The 14864-nt window shown below is 36.4% G+C and overlaps 1 protein-coding gene across 34 annotated transcripts in view; it reads left to right on the forward strand.

Annotated features, from left to right (window-relative positions):
* Positions 1-13116, forward strand: part of camk2b2 (calcium/calmodulin-dependent protein kinase (CaM kinase) II beta 2) — a 76907-nt gene extending 63791 nt beyond the window's left edge. For 18 of the 34 annotated variants that reach the window (XM_084104187.1, XM_084104219.1, XM_084104192.1 and 15 more), the window contains 6 exons: positions 1185-1304; positions 2410-2550; positions 5390-5465; positions 5754-5848; positions 5959-6193; positions 8233-13116. In XM_084104187.1, coding sequence (XP_083960313.1) covers positions 1185-1304; positions 2410-2550; positions 5390-5465; positions 5754-5848; positions 5959-6191 — 665 coding nt within the window. In that variant the 3' untranslated portion in view covers positions 6192-6193; positions 8233-13116. The remainder of the gene's footprint in view (positions 1-1184; positions 1305-2409; positions 2551-5389; positions 5466-5753; positions 5849-5958; positions 6194-8232) is intronic. The other 16 variants (XM_084104197.1, XM_084104202.1, XM_084104205.1 and 13 more) reach the window with 1 other exon arrangement.
* The last annotated feature ends 1748 nt before the right edge of the window (positions 13117-14864 follow it).

Genomic DNA, 14864 nt, shown 5'->3' on the forward strand with positions numbered 1-14864 from the left:
TGTAAGTCCACAAGACCGAACATGCATATGAAGTGTGCCATTTGGGACAGGGCCTATCTCTTACTGTTTCCCGTGCGCTGTACTGTAATGTAATGGCATGCACTCATCCACTTTACCTGTACACACACCCCTTTAAAGGCACAGTACGTAAGTTTCACTGCTAGAGGTACAGTAGCTCATTTAAAACAGTAACACAGGTGTAGCTTGATGATGCAGTGTGGAATCATGGGAGGTGTCGTCTTCACCTCCACAGCCGATGGAAAGCAATCCGACGGGACTCGTGTTCATGCATGAGCTAATGTATTCAAGTTTTATTAACGTTACTGTGGCGTGAAGCAGGGCGCGACATTTCCAGAGAGCCTGGGACATTTTACCGTGCTGTTTTTATTATGCTTATATGCCGCAGTTAAAGTTGCGTTTAGCGTTCGCCTCGTCCTTCCCTGAACTTGAGCCTTTGTTACAGTCACATTTGATCACTTAAATTCACATTATTTTATTTAATTCTACTGAAACAGTCACAAGTGCTTATTTACTACTCATACAGGTCACTTTATCTGACGAATTAAAATTGTGGGGTACTGCAGTACTGTTAACTTGGCCAAAACAATCATATTAAAAGTATAGTGTGTTGAAAGTTATGTTATAATGTTACTCTGTGCGTTCGCTATGAGACGCTTGTTGCACACTACAGTAAGCTAGATTGATATCATATTAATCAAACCTGGATGACTTGTGTTGCTAATTGGCATGCAATTCATTTTAAAACATTGTATGGAGGAGAAAATGCTGTATTCCTCTTTTAGATTTAGTTAGCCACTTGACAAAAGAGTGTTTATAGTGATTTACTTTTTGGGTACAAACCTGTTACTCACAGTAAATCAAGAAAACAAGCTATTCAAACAATAAGACTAACCGTGTTGAGCTACATAACAATGATTCGTTTTCTGTCAATAAAGGCATCTGTCTGTCTAATAAAACACGTAATATATAAAAGCGTCTGTGGTGTTTCCACGGATTTTACGGAAGTAAACAAGTCAAGTACACAAGTCAACAAAATATATTCTAGTGGTATCTTACATATTGTGCCTTTAAGATGCATGAGTTTGGATGAATCTGTATCATTAGTATCATCTTGTTCCCACCTGCCATCGGTCATCACTATCACCCCCCCGATGTGTGAACAGCCACCAAGCTGACCGACATCCTGGGCTGCGCCCGCAGGGGCTCAGGACCCTCGACCGGGCCTGATACTGAAGCCGCTGCTCTCTCCACCCAGTCCCCTCCACAGACCCCCATCCTGCAGAGTGAGTACAGCGCCCCCTGCAGACCCCAGCCATCATGCTCATGCACAGGGGCCAGAATCAACTTTCTGGCTGTTGCATTATTTAGTTGGAATATATTTTTTGTCATTAAAGTAATTGTTAATATTGTAATTATAATATTAATAATCAATATTAACATTATTCATTTTAATAAACATTATTATTATTATTATTATTATTAACAATAATTATGAATGTAATCATTTAAGAATTAAAGTATTTTCATTTAATAATTTGTCATAATTTTTTTAAAGTAATTTGTTTGTAATAATTGTTCATTTTAATGATTTTAAATTAATATTAATATTGATCTGTTTTTGTATTTTATATAATAATCATTTTCATTTTAATATTTAAATATTGAATAAACTAACTTAATTTAATAATAATAATTGGTTTTAATTTACTTTATTAATTTAATATTAAATTAAAGTATTAAATTAAAAGCTTAAAATTTATTAATAATTTAATAATGTGTTGAAAAATGTTTTTTAGTTTGTAATGAATTATTCATTAATATTGATCATCTATGATGTATTTAATTGTTCATTTAATATTAAATTAATTAGACTTTTAAATGAAGTAATTTAATAATAAAGTGATTTTTTTTTTAGCTGTCAGCTATGGTTCTTATTATGCGATTTGGACAGTGTATTATGCTTTATAACTTTTAAGTTTCCAGTAACGGGAGTTATTGGGATAAAGTGAGTAGTGTTCAGATATTGTATGTTCTTAATATGTCAGGCCCCATGAGCCGACTTGCTCCAAGCCTATTAAAGCTTTTTCTAGGCTACTGATCTAACTTATTATAATGTGAATGTGCATGATGTTTAATTTATTCCCTTAGGTAATTAACAAGAAAAACTTTTAACGATGGACCCTGTTCATACTGTGATTCGCCCCAAGCGTTGACCGTTTACCCTTGTTATTGACGCATACCCCCTTCAGTCAGACGAAACTGCCCCGTGCATCTTGTTATTTGTCTGATTCTGCTGTCATTCATTTCCTTTTCATCTCTTGACATGTTCTCCATCTCTCTGTCTTTCACGATGGGTTAATGCTTTCCTCCCTTTCCCGACCCACTCAGCCCGGTTCACAGATCTGGTGAGCAGTGTGGGCCGTGCACCTGTCCCGCAAGCTCCGGCCGAGTCGACCTCCTCCCAAACCTCTGCCCCCCCTCCCCAGCCCTCCTCCCCCCCGACCCTGCCCCCCTCTGCGTCTGTGCAGAGTGAGTATATAGTGGAGTGAGTGTGATTTTAGCATAAAGTCTAGTCCGCATTGCACTTGATATACTTCAAGTGAAATCGAAGGACAAACTGTTGTGAATGTCATTTCAAAGCTAAATCAGGCCAAAACAAAGTTTGTTTCAGGAGCTTTCCAAAACCAACTTCATGAACACCTCCGAACTACCGTTGACCGTTGGCTCCGCCTTCTTTGCTGTGGAAATCTCCTTTCTTCATGGTTCATTTCTTCTGTTCAGTTCGTCGAGGCCTAATGTGATTTAAAACATGAACTCACTGGAGAGTCATTTAATAGTAGAAACTGAAGCTGTAATTCTAATCGAAAGAGAAAGTAATGTTTTTTTCATGTTTAATACTGTAAAGCTGCTTGCTTTTAAAGTCACCATTTAAAAATGTTTATGGAATATTGCAGTATTACAAATGATCTATCCGTGCACATTATGTTTTGTTTTTAAATTCTCGTTATCTTTAATCAAAATAACTTCCCGTCCCACTTGCAATGACTTCTCTTATCTTATTATGTGTTTTTCGGCATGAGGGCGGGACAACCTGTCACTCACATGAGATCATAGCAAAAAAACAAACAAACGTGTATATATGCCAAAATACGGAAGAAAAGACAATCGCAACTTAAGTTTCATGCTGACTTTAAGCATTCTATCATATTAAGAAAGTGCTATATAAATCAATGTGGCAAGACTTGACTGGAGTGTTAAATTCGTAGTTTTCACGCGACATCAACGCCCGCATGGAGGGCAAAACAAGACTTTCCTCCACTACCCGCCAGTCCTTTTTACCAAGTTTGTACCAAGTACCAATGTAGTAAGACAGTGATATTAAAAGACCAAATTCAGTATACACCTTATTGATGATGATGCATACTATGCACAGCCGATGAACCCTGAATATTAACTCAACATGTAGTTAAGCATTAAGCGTTTTTCCATAGAAACCTATTATAAAGAAAATGCTTTACCATTTAGCGGCGTTCATATTCGGGTCTCATCTGCTCACCTGAATGCATCAGTAAGGTGTATACTGAATTTGAACTTTTAATATCACTGTTTTAGTAAATTAAGGCACTTTATGTGTTTTTCACGTTAACCGTTTTAGAACGTCCTGCGCTGTATATGGATCACAAGATCTCCGACTGAAAACTATGAGTTGTAGAGCTGGTGCAAAAATATCCACGTTGCAATGATCAGATGCTTTCTTAACTGTAGTTTTCTTTGTTGTGTTTTTATTTTGATATTGAGAGGAAAGCACAAAGCACTTTTTACCCCTAAGTGAAGAACAAAAAAGATGCTGTGAGTGTATCAGGGACTTAATTCAGTAGCAGGAGGCAGTTTTCCCTGATAAAAGCACAGGATTTAAACATTTTCCTGAGTCTAGTTTGTGAAAGTGTGACAGAACTGCTTCAGCTCTGATGTACTTCCATACATACAGTTTTCTCTTTAAGGATGTGGGACTTTTATCAAAGCTGAGACGCCAGTCAGAGACTTTAGATCAGGCCTGTCGCCTCAGATTGACAAGGAGAAACTGAAGGACGTGTCGAGGCCACTAAGCTCCCTGAAGGGAGGGAGAGGGAGAGGAAACATGGAGTAAGCCTTATCTAAGGATCCAGGAATAGCTCAACTAGCTCCGTGCGGTTAACAGGGAAAAGACGGGAAAAGACCGGGAGGAGGAAAGTGGTTGAAATGTGAATTAGATGAAGTGTCAGTGGTCGGGTTAAGGTGCAAACTTTATCAGGAGGGAGTGTTTAGTCGTAGAATTGAGGAAGAATGGATGAAGGTCTAGACTGAAGACCATGACTGAGAAACTGGGTAAGTCCACAGCAGAGCTAGAGAACTAAACCTTTCTCATCCTCTCAGACGGATCTGACCTCTGTGTGTGTGTGTGTGTGTGTTTTAGAGCGTTCACTCTTGCTTAAGCGTGACATTTTTCTGTTCCTGTCATGTACAACAGAGAGGAACAGTTAGCTTTGGCTCTGTTAGTCTATAGTTTAAAAAAATCCATGAATGCACAATTTTTTTTTCCTGTGCCTAAAAATTCCTTAAGGTATTTCCTATTGAAACAGGAAGTTGGACAGGACCGTTCAAAAGTTTGGGGTCAGTAAGAAATTCATATTTGCATTCAACAAGGACGCATGAAATTGATCAAAAGTGACAGTGTTTATAATGTTACAAAAGATTTCCATTTTAAATAATATCAAACCTTAAAAGGAATAGTATCATGGTTTCCACAAAAATATTAAGCAGCACATATGTTTTTTTTAACATTGATACTAATCAGAAATGTTTCTTGAGCTGCAAATCAGCATATTAGAATGATTTCTGAAGGATCATGTGACACTGAAGACTGGAGTAATGATGCTGAAAATGTAACTTTGCCATTAAATGAATAAATTACATATTGAATATATTCAACTGTTGACTAAACTGTTTTTACTGTATTTTTGATCACATTAATGCAGCCTTGGTGAGCAGAAGAGACTTCTTTCAAAAACCTACTGACATCAAAACCAAGATTAATAAAGACTATTATATTTTCCAGATAGAGCTACTCAGTTTTAAGCATATATCTGTTTAAATTATATTTAATCAGGGGTACATTAACATATAGATCGCAAAGCTAATAGACATGGACTAATAGTTTTATATAGGGGTTTTTAATTTACATACTGTATGTCTTTTAATGTAAAGAGTAAAATATTCCTATACCTGAAGTAAAATGTTTATTCTTTTTTTCATAAATCATAATTTTGAGTGAAAAAATGGTGAGACCAATGTGGGATTAATTAGCTTGATTGTCTGTTTTCTCTTACAGCACGCAAGCAGGAAATCATCAAGATCACGGAGCAGCTGATAGAAGCCATCAATAATGGGGACTTTGAGGCCTATGCGTACGTTACCTCATGCTTTCTCGCAAACACAACCCACAGGGCCCAAAACATACTCTGTATAAATACAAGAATGCAAATGCTTCTATAGCTTCTCAAGCCAGATGTCTTGCATTTTTATAAATGTTGTGTTGCATTCTCAGTGTTGCCACAAGGGACACATTAGCAGGTCTTCTTCTACAGTCAGTTATACTCTCATAGTGGAGCAAATGTTTAATTAGACAGCCTCACTGAGCAAGTTAGTTAAACTGTCCACATGTTTATACACAATGGGATCATTCATTGTCACAGGAAAATCTGTGACCCTGGACTGACCTCCTTTGAACCCGAGGCTTTGGGGAACCTAGTTGAGGGGATGGACTTCCATAGATTCTACTTTGAGAACTGTAAGTGTGAAAAGGACTAACATAAATGAAATCAGTTATGTGTAATTCACAGGAAATGTGAGTAGCACCATGCACATGATCTTTCTCCATGCATGTGTGTTCCTCTACAGTGCTTTCCAAGAACAGTAAGCCCATCCACACCACCATCCTAAACCCTCACGTGCACCTGATCGGAGAAGACGCCGCCTGCATCGCCTACATCCGCCTCACCCAGTTTGTGGATGGCCAGGGCCGACCGCGCAGCAGCCAATCGGAGGAGACTCGCGTCTGGCACCGTCGGGACTCCAAATGGCAGAATGTTCATTTCCACTGCTCCGGTGCGCCCGCTGCTCCTCTCCAGTGAAGGTGACGCTTTGCATTTCTGAAGTTTCTGAATCTAGTTCACAATAGAGGTTGAGTCTTTTGCTTTGGTTTCTGGACTTATTTCAGAAAGTGTAAAAAATCATTAAATCTATATTAAATTTGCAAATGAAGATAATACATTTTAAAAAATGAAAGTGTAACTCTCGCCAAAATTTAACCTATGCTCTTTTTGTTAATCTACTTGAGTCAAACTTTCGTGTAAAAGCATAATTAGAATGGAAACGCCACTTTTAAGATTGCCGGCGTCCGGAAACACTAACTGATAAAGTGAGTCGTACAAAACCTTTCTTTTTAGTAAACTTTGTGTACAATGTAGTCAATGCTCGAGTTCATGTGTAGAGCCCCTGGTGATACTTCAAGCACAGTTTCATGTTGTGTCGAGCCTTCTTAGTGTTTTAAAAATAGTGATTTTGATGCTATCATAGAAGTGCCCCATGCACTCCCATTCAAAAGGCAATTTGACCTAAAACGAAAATACGGTCAAACTTAAAAGTGGCGTTTCCATTCTAATTATGCTTTTACACGAATGTTTGACTCGGGTAGATTAACAAAAAGAGCCTAGGTTCAATTTTGGCAAGAGTTACCCTTTAACATAAAATGTACACTATATTCATTAAGATTAATTAAAGAAATTACGATTTTTTATTCAACAAGGATGCATTTAAGGGGACCTATTATTCCCCTTTTTACAAGATGTAATAGAAGTCTCGGGTGTCCCCAGAATGTGTCTGTGAAGTTTCAGCTCAAAATACCCCACAGATCATTTATTATACCATGTTGTAAATGCCCCTTTTTTGAATGGAAGCAAAAACATGCTGTTTTCATGCATGTATCTTTAAATGCAAATGAGCTGCTGTTCTCCACCCCTATCCAGAATATCTTTACAGCTCTTGCTTCGGATACTCTGCCAAAAACTAAAATCCGTTTTAAAGCCATGTCAGTTTAAACTTCTGATACATGATTTTCTGAGTGAACACATCCGAAGCACGCGCACAGAAAGCTGACCGTCAGACGGCGTGTTGCGTGAGTATTAAACTAAGTTCTCTTATTTTCTTATTACACTTAAAACGGTCAAAAACACACAAGGTTCAAATCTGCCTTTTGCCGAACTCGTTCTTCCTTTTTCCATCGCATATCAGATTGGAAAAGCTTTTATTTTCAAAAAATATGAAGAAAATATATGAAAAGTGGAATAAAAGTGCCCAACGGTTATTTGATAATAAAGTGTTTATCGGGTAGGGTGTAGGGAGGGTTTTATTGTCTCAATAAGGTGCCATTTATTTAATAAATACAATAATTTACACTTAATATGTTATTATTGCATACTGCTTTATAATGTACTAAAATACTGAGCTGCAAATGCTTTCTAACTTTTTACATTTATTGCAAAGAAAATACTGCTATTTTTACATATTGTAAATAGAATCTTTCGCTAAGAAAATATGCTATTTTCACTTAGTAAAAATAACAAACAGAGTGGATGGATTTTTACCACAATACGGTGTTTGTGTACACACTGCGGACACATAAATATGTTTAAAAACAATTTTGCATTAAAGGTCCCCTTTAAATTGATCAAAAGTGACAGTAAAGACATTTATATTGTTACCGAAGATTCTATTTCAAATAAATGCTGTTCTTTTGAACTTTCTATTCAAACACAATACATTCAAATAGAAAACAGTTTTAAATTGTAATGATATTTCACAATAATACTGTTTTACTGTATTGTTGATCAAGTTAATGCTGCCTTGGTGAGCAATAAATATCACAACAACCTCATACTTTTGAACGGTAGTGTAAATAAATATAATCTAATTTATGTTAATTTAATTATAAGTTTATTAATGTAATCAATTAATATTGAATATATGATAATAATTAATATATAAATTAAAAACAATAAGATGAATTGGAGTTTTTTGTATACATACTGTATGTAGAGCTTTCTTTAAAGAACACTGCATTCCAAGTTGAATTGAACTCTTTTAACGGTAGCTCTCTGTCTCTCTGTGTTTCAGACCGGCCCTGCAGCGAATGCATTAGAAGCGGAGGTGAAGGACAGGGAGGACTGATAGGACGGCAGCAGGGGTCCAGCGTCGAAACGCTCCGAAACCTCCAGCTTTCCAACGCTGGACACAGCCGTCCTCCCCCTGCATGCAAACCAACAGTTATCTCTCTGCCCGCTGGGCTGCTCTCGAAACACAGCGTCCCGACCACCCCTCACCTCCCACAACACCCAGCACGTCTTTATGCCAAGACTCACCGCCGACGCAAGAGCAGCACTGCATATATTAATCATCGAGAGCCATCATAGACTCCAGGTCCCCGTCTAGAGTTATAATAACCCGCACGATTGCCTTCTTGTCCACAGTCCTTTGCGCTCCACTTTCGTCTTCACTGGCCTTATGCCCCCTGTGCCCAGGTACTCCCGAATACAGTAGATCATGTTTTAATACAATATTATTATTATTATTATTGTATTCTTGTTATTGTTACTACTATTATAATGATTATTACTACCGTCAGGATTCTAACTATTGCTGTTGTTCTTGAGATTGTATATTTGATGGTCAAATTACTGTTTTGTTTTAAAACACTTTTGAGTTCAATCTCTTTTTTAAGCATGGATTTTAAGTATTAGCGATTGTTTGGGTTTTTTTGGTGTTCACGTAATCTGAAGTGTACTTCGGCAGCGCTGTACATGTTCAAGTTCACAGCTCGCTGTTTAAATTAAAATAAAACAGCGGCAGCACACACAAGGTTTTAAGATTCAAAACTCATAGTCGATGTCTCTAAGACACACATGTGGTTGGCGACCAGATTTCCCGTAACCGTGATCAGTGTCTGTATTATCAGGGTGCTTCATGGTTTTTACAATCAAATCTCTTGGAGGCAGCTGACATTATCACATCATTGAGATTTGCCTCATATATCTGCAGGTTGAGCTGAGCTGTTTGTCTGTAAATCGGAGCATAATCTCATTTATTGGCCAGCAGCTGATTGACAGTCAGTGCTGATCCGGTCTTATTTGAGATGCTATTTACTAAGTTTTGTTAAAGTTGTCTGTGAGGTTGTAAGAATGTGAATCTTTTTTTTGTTTTCCAGTACAAACACCTAAACATTCTTAAATCAAGATACATTTACTTGAGATGCAAAATGTCCTAAGATATTGAAGGAGTCATGATATGTTATTTTTATTTTTAATATTTTCCTTGAGGTTCGCTTATAATGTTAAAGGGATAGTTCACACAAAATGAAATCTCTGTCATCATTTACTCACCCTCAAGTTGTTTAAAACCTGTATGAATTTATGTTGAACACAAAAGAACATGTTTTGAAGATTATGGGTAACCAAAAAGCAGTTCATACAGGTTTGGAACAACTTGAGGGTGAGTCTGAATCTGAAATGACCCGTTTTTAAAGGGCGGCTCCTTTAAGGCAGGAAACGGCCACTGTTATGATTGGCTAACGTCATTGCATAGGAAACCGTATCATCGCTATTGCACGTAAGTGTTTTAAAAACATTATCCACATAAAACTATCAAAGCATTATGAAATCGTTCACTTACAGTTTGCTATGCGGCTTCTGTCAGATTCAATATAGTCGGCTGCTTCCTCTCTCAACAAAAGTTTCTTTGTTTGAAAAAGTTTGTTCTCCGAACAAACATATAATCCTCCGACGTGATCTGGATCATTAAAGTAAACCATTCGCCGTCCTGTTGTCGACAGACACAAGCGCGTGGAGTACGTCAGAAACTGAACAGTGTAGACAGCGTCACTGATTGTAATGGCTTCTATTTGCTTTTGACGTGACGCTCATATCCGACGCAGGCAAATATCAGCCATAAAGCGACTGATGGCAGTGGGCGGGGCCTATGGCGTGATGATGTACTATTGGTCGATGTCTTGCTCTGGAGGTAGTCATATGCAAATGCATTTGCCAGTGTGACGTCACAGTTCCTACAATATCAGAACGAGCAGTTTTTGGAGCTTGATTTAACAAATGCTTCGTTTATAATGAGGAGGATGTTTTAAGCAATGAAACTTGTAGGATGTTTTAATGGTACAAATACCTCTTATATGACAAAAGAATTTGATTTCTCATGTCATAACCCCTTTAAGTTTTGTTTTCTGAAAGAAAGAAAAATTCAAAATTAGGTGGATTTTTGCTGAAAACAAGAAAATATATCTGCCAATGGGGTCAGAAATATAATCTTGATTAAAAAAAGTAATGTTTTGCATGTATTCTTTTCTTGTTTTAAAACAAGACTTACGATATTAAGTCATTTTGCTTCTTCGCTGAGGAATGTTTAGATATTTGAACTGGAAAACAAGACAAAACTACTGAGTAAGAAAGTCATTTTTTGCAGTGTTTACACAATCATTTCACTGTAAAGAGCAAGTGTCGGTACGGGTTATAATTGTATCTCCGAACGCAACATTGGAATAAGTTTGTCTTTTTCTCTGGGGATCTTGTAGGACCGATGAGACTCGTTTTGAGAGCGTACAGCATGTTGTTTTTAAGGGCCTTTATCGTAAAGCAGCAGGAAATGTACTGCTGTGCGCCGGCTACGTGTGTTCGAGATTTAAATTGCCATTCTGGTTACCATGGTGATCTGCAACCAAGAGGCGAATTTTAACATGTTTCTACCTTCGTCACAGGAACTTTGCGTTTCACCTCGACTCAGGCACCTACAGCTATAGTTCTTCGCTTTCTTTTTGTTCTGTACACACAGGAACTTTTTATATCTAATTTATGTGGAGTTATTAAGGCAGTATTGTTTTTTTTTGTATCCTTTTTAAGAGTGTGAGCGTGTGGTTTTACAATACAATGGCACTGATATCTTGAATGTGAAAGCATATAGTCACTATATTAAAATGTTGAAAGCCATAACGCACAGTCGACTGGGATGTTTCTGTTAGTGTCGTCTTTCTATCTAGCAGAATTGGAAAACGGTCTCATATTCACGCATATGGTTTTTTGATTTGGGGGCTTCCTGACAACTGGTACTGTTTTTGGCATCCTGTCAAAAGATTAATCTCCTGCTGAATGTGGGCCACCAACTGAAGTCACATGACCTTTGTTGAGGCTATAGTTTGTGTTTTCTGTTGCTTTTAATTTTATTCTGAAATTTGACTTTGACTTTTGCAGTTGGCTCTAATGAACCCAGAGTTGTAAATGGTGAAAAATGCGACATCCACCGCAAACGGCGATCTGCATGTCGACAAACTGGTGTTATTTCTTTCTTATATGTGTTTATTGAAGATAATTGAAAAATACAACAGCTCAATAAATAGTCATCTTGTAAAACTACCGCTGCATAGTGTTAACTTATATTGTAGATGGAAACTATTTGCATGAACTTCAACTTCACAATAATACATTTTGGTGAATTTTTTTTTTTTTTTTTCATTGTTTATTTTATACTGAATGCTGGTGATTCTATCTATTTTCTGAGCTTTGTAAGTGCATATAACTATTTTGTCTAAAAATGATGACTTACTGATAATAACTATCATGGTAAAACATAATTATTCTGATTGTACGGCATGCTTTTGTATAAGAGTTTGTTGTTGTTTGAGCAGTGTTGGCTGAGCCCAAATGTGAAAATGTGAAATAATGAATTTATTAGCGTGGGTCAATCGCAGCGTTTGCCCTTGTCACGCTTGGTCGCATTATGCATGTGTTTTTATTACGGAATGGATCATGCTTTGGCTGCCAGTCTACAAAAGGGACCTCGAATTATGTCTGTCAATGTAAGCATCTGATTTGCATTTACTCAGCAACCCTCATTGTGCTTTGCTCAAATGCTGCCTAAACCTTTAGTGGGCGCTCTTTACCACACTGTTCTTGTTAGAAAAAATGCATAATGTTACGAGAAATCCAAGAATTCACTCACTTTTATTTTTAAACAGAAACACAATTTTCTTGCACTAATAAACTTAACACCTAAATCATTGCAAAAAATAAAATAAAATGTTGTCTTCGGTATGTTTTACAGTACAAACATTCTTAAATCAAGATAAGATTTACTTGAGAAGTGAAATTCATATTTTAAGTCTTTTTTTTATTTTTATGAAAAGTTTAACAAAGTTAAGTAACAATTACGCTTAAAACAAGAAGAAATATCTGCCAATGAGGTCTGAAAAACCAACTTAATTCAAATGGACCTCATTGGCAGATATCAGTTCTTGTTCTAAGCAAAAACTGACATCTGAAATTATTTCAGAAAGCAAAGCCTAACATCTCGTCATTTTGCTTCTTGGGTAAATGCATCTTGATTTAAGAATGTTTAGATATTTGTAATGGAAAACAAGACAAAAATACTGAGGAAGACATATTTTTTTTGCAGTTTATACACTGAGTTTATACAAAGAGTTTAATCTCTGTTATCAACTGGATACTTCTCCAATCAGGGGCCTGTTGGATGAAACGGTTTAGTGATGTAATCTAATCAGGCCACTAATGAGAAGCTTGTGTGTGTGTCTGTGTGTTTGAGTGTTACTCATATGTGAAAGAGTGAACCAGTGTTGTGTTTCTCTAGTGGTGACGCATTGCTGCTCTTACAACATCAAGCCAATAGCGATCAATTTGTAGTATTCACATTTTCTCCCAATGTCTTTTTTAATCTTTAATCTGATGGCTTCACAGTTTCTCTAAAAATGAGCCTTCCAACTTTGCAGATTTTTTTATTTATTGTATGTAACCTCAAATCCTGCAATGTGGATTTTATTCAGTTACGAAAAAGTTAGATTATTAAATCTTTGTTTCTCCTGATTCTTCTCATTAATATTCATACCTGTTCTTCCAATGTGCTCTCCCTCTTTTTCTCTCTATGTGTGCTATAAGAAATGTATTAAGATGTTATCAGTATTATCAATAAAAAGACTGTCAAAACCCATGTAGTGGTTTATATATCTACAATATATGAAGCCAAATGAAATCATTATGAAAGAACTCTACTGTTCTGCTGACATTGTGGTCTTGTTAACAAGCGTATGGGCGTTATCTGAACGAGCAGGGAGGTCTAGCCGACGGCTGATAAGATATGAGAAAACAGCATGTGAATTTATTACACAACTGTGCCAGTCATGCATACTTTAGAGTGTTGAGTCACTAAAAATGATCAGTTTGAATTCAGTTAATCAACTGTAGTGTAAACGCACAGTACAAACTTGTTTTTTGCGCAGGTTGTCTAGTTACTGTAAAACATTCTATGATCAAAAAGTTCTGACAAGATAATGTTTTACATTGCTTTAACTCATCAAAATAAGTTGAGTAATTTTCAACTTTTGTTTATAAGTTATACAAGATTCCACTACTTTTTTTAAAAGTCAATTTAAGTTGAAATGACTTAAAAATCCAAGCTGATTGTACTTAAAAATTTAAGGCAGCAACTTTTTACTCTGCCCAAATTAATCAACAATTACTGTTTGCATGCTGATCATTTCAGATTAAGGAAAAGTTCTGGTTATCAATGGCATTTCTTGCAGTATAATTCAACTTCTCATCCAGTCTTAATGTTTTTTCTCACTATTGTAGTACTTTATGCTTTGTAAAGTTAGTTTATGTATATGCTTTTTATGAATCAGTTAAAGTAATGTTTCAAAACAAAGGACAAAATGGATCTTTTAAAGAGTTTAAAGGTCAAAAACCTGTCCTGATCCATGAAGCTTAGTGTAACACTACTATGCACTTTCTTTATAGATTTTATGTTACTTCTATCTACAATAAACAACTTTCGCAGAAGTCTGCATTTTGCTTTCTTCATATCTGCCTGCTTATTTGAATCACTTGTGTACTTTTTCCTGAAGTCTTCCAGAAAATGATCTGTAATTTGCCTTTATTTGTGTCTGTGTGTTTCTGATACAGGAACAAATTTGCTGAAGAACATCCACGAAACCCTTACAACAAGTAGTCTACTGTAGTGGTACCATAGTAGACCTAATTATCTAAAATGGTAATACGTCGTAATGAATGATTGACTGCACTGTGGTTATGAAATCTCCATATTCAAAAATCATGGTATTGGAAGAATATTCGTACATGGTAGAATATTCCAGTGTTCTAAGAATATTATAGTAAATATACTTGTCCAAAAAACATTGTAAAACCTAACTATGGTAGCCTACTATGTTGTTTTTTCATAAAGTTTTTAAATCAGAAGAAAATAAAGTTTTTATTATTTTTATTTTTATTATTAACAACATCAACTGCCAGAAAAGAAATGCTACATTTGAGTGCTTTTAAAGCATTACGTTGCAGCTTTTTTCTTCTTTTCTTCTTTTTTAGATATATCAAAAGGTTTGTATTCAGTTCATTTAGATAGGGACAGATACAAATAACATAGAAAAGCTTAACAGTCATCCGATGTATGTATCATAGTGTTTTTAGCTAAAGCTAATTCACGACATAGTCGTAGTTTATTTAGAGTACGACATAGTCGAACTCTGTATATAGTATTTAACGTTTTGTATGTAGGCTTTTGTTATTTGTCTCTTCTAAAACCCCGCTCCTTGTTGTGTATGTGGTACATAGGCTAATAAAATAAATAATTGGATGTCTAGGGAGAAAAGTACCCGCGACTCTTTGCGCGTCGTGCGGCTGACGTCATGCACGCTCGTGACGCAAAGGAGTGCTCGCGGCGCG

Source organism: Abramis brama (genome assembly GCF_963993115.1).
Source record: "Abramis brama genome assembly, chromosome: 25".
In the NCBI taxonomy this organism is placed as follows: domain Eukaryota; kingdom Metazoa; phylum Chordata; class Actinopteri; order Cypriniformes; family Leuciscidae; genus Abramis; species Abramis brama.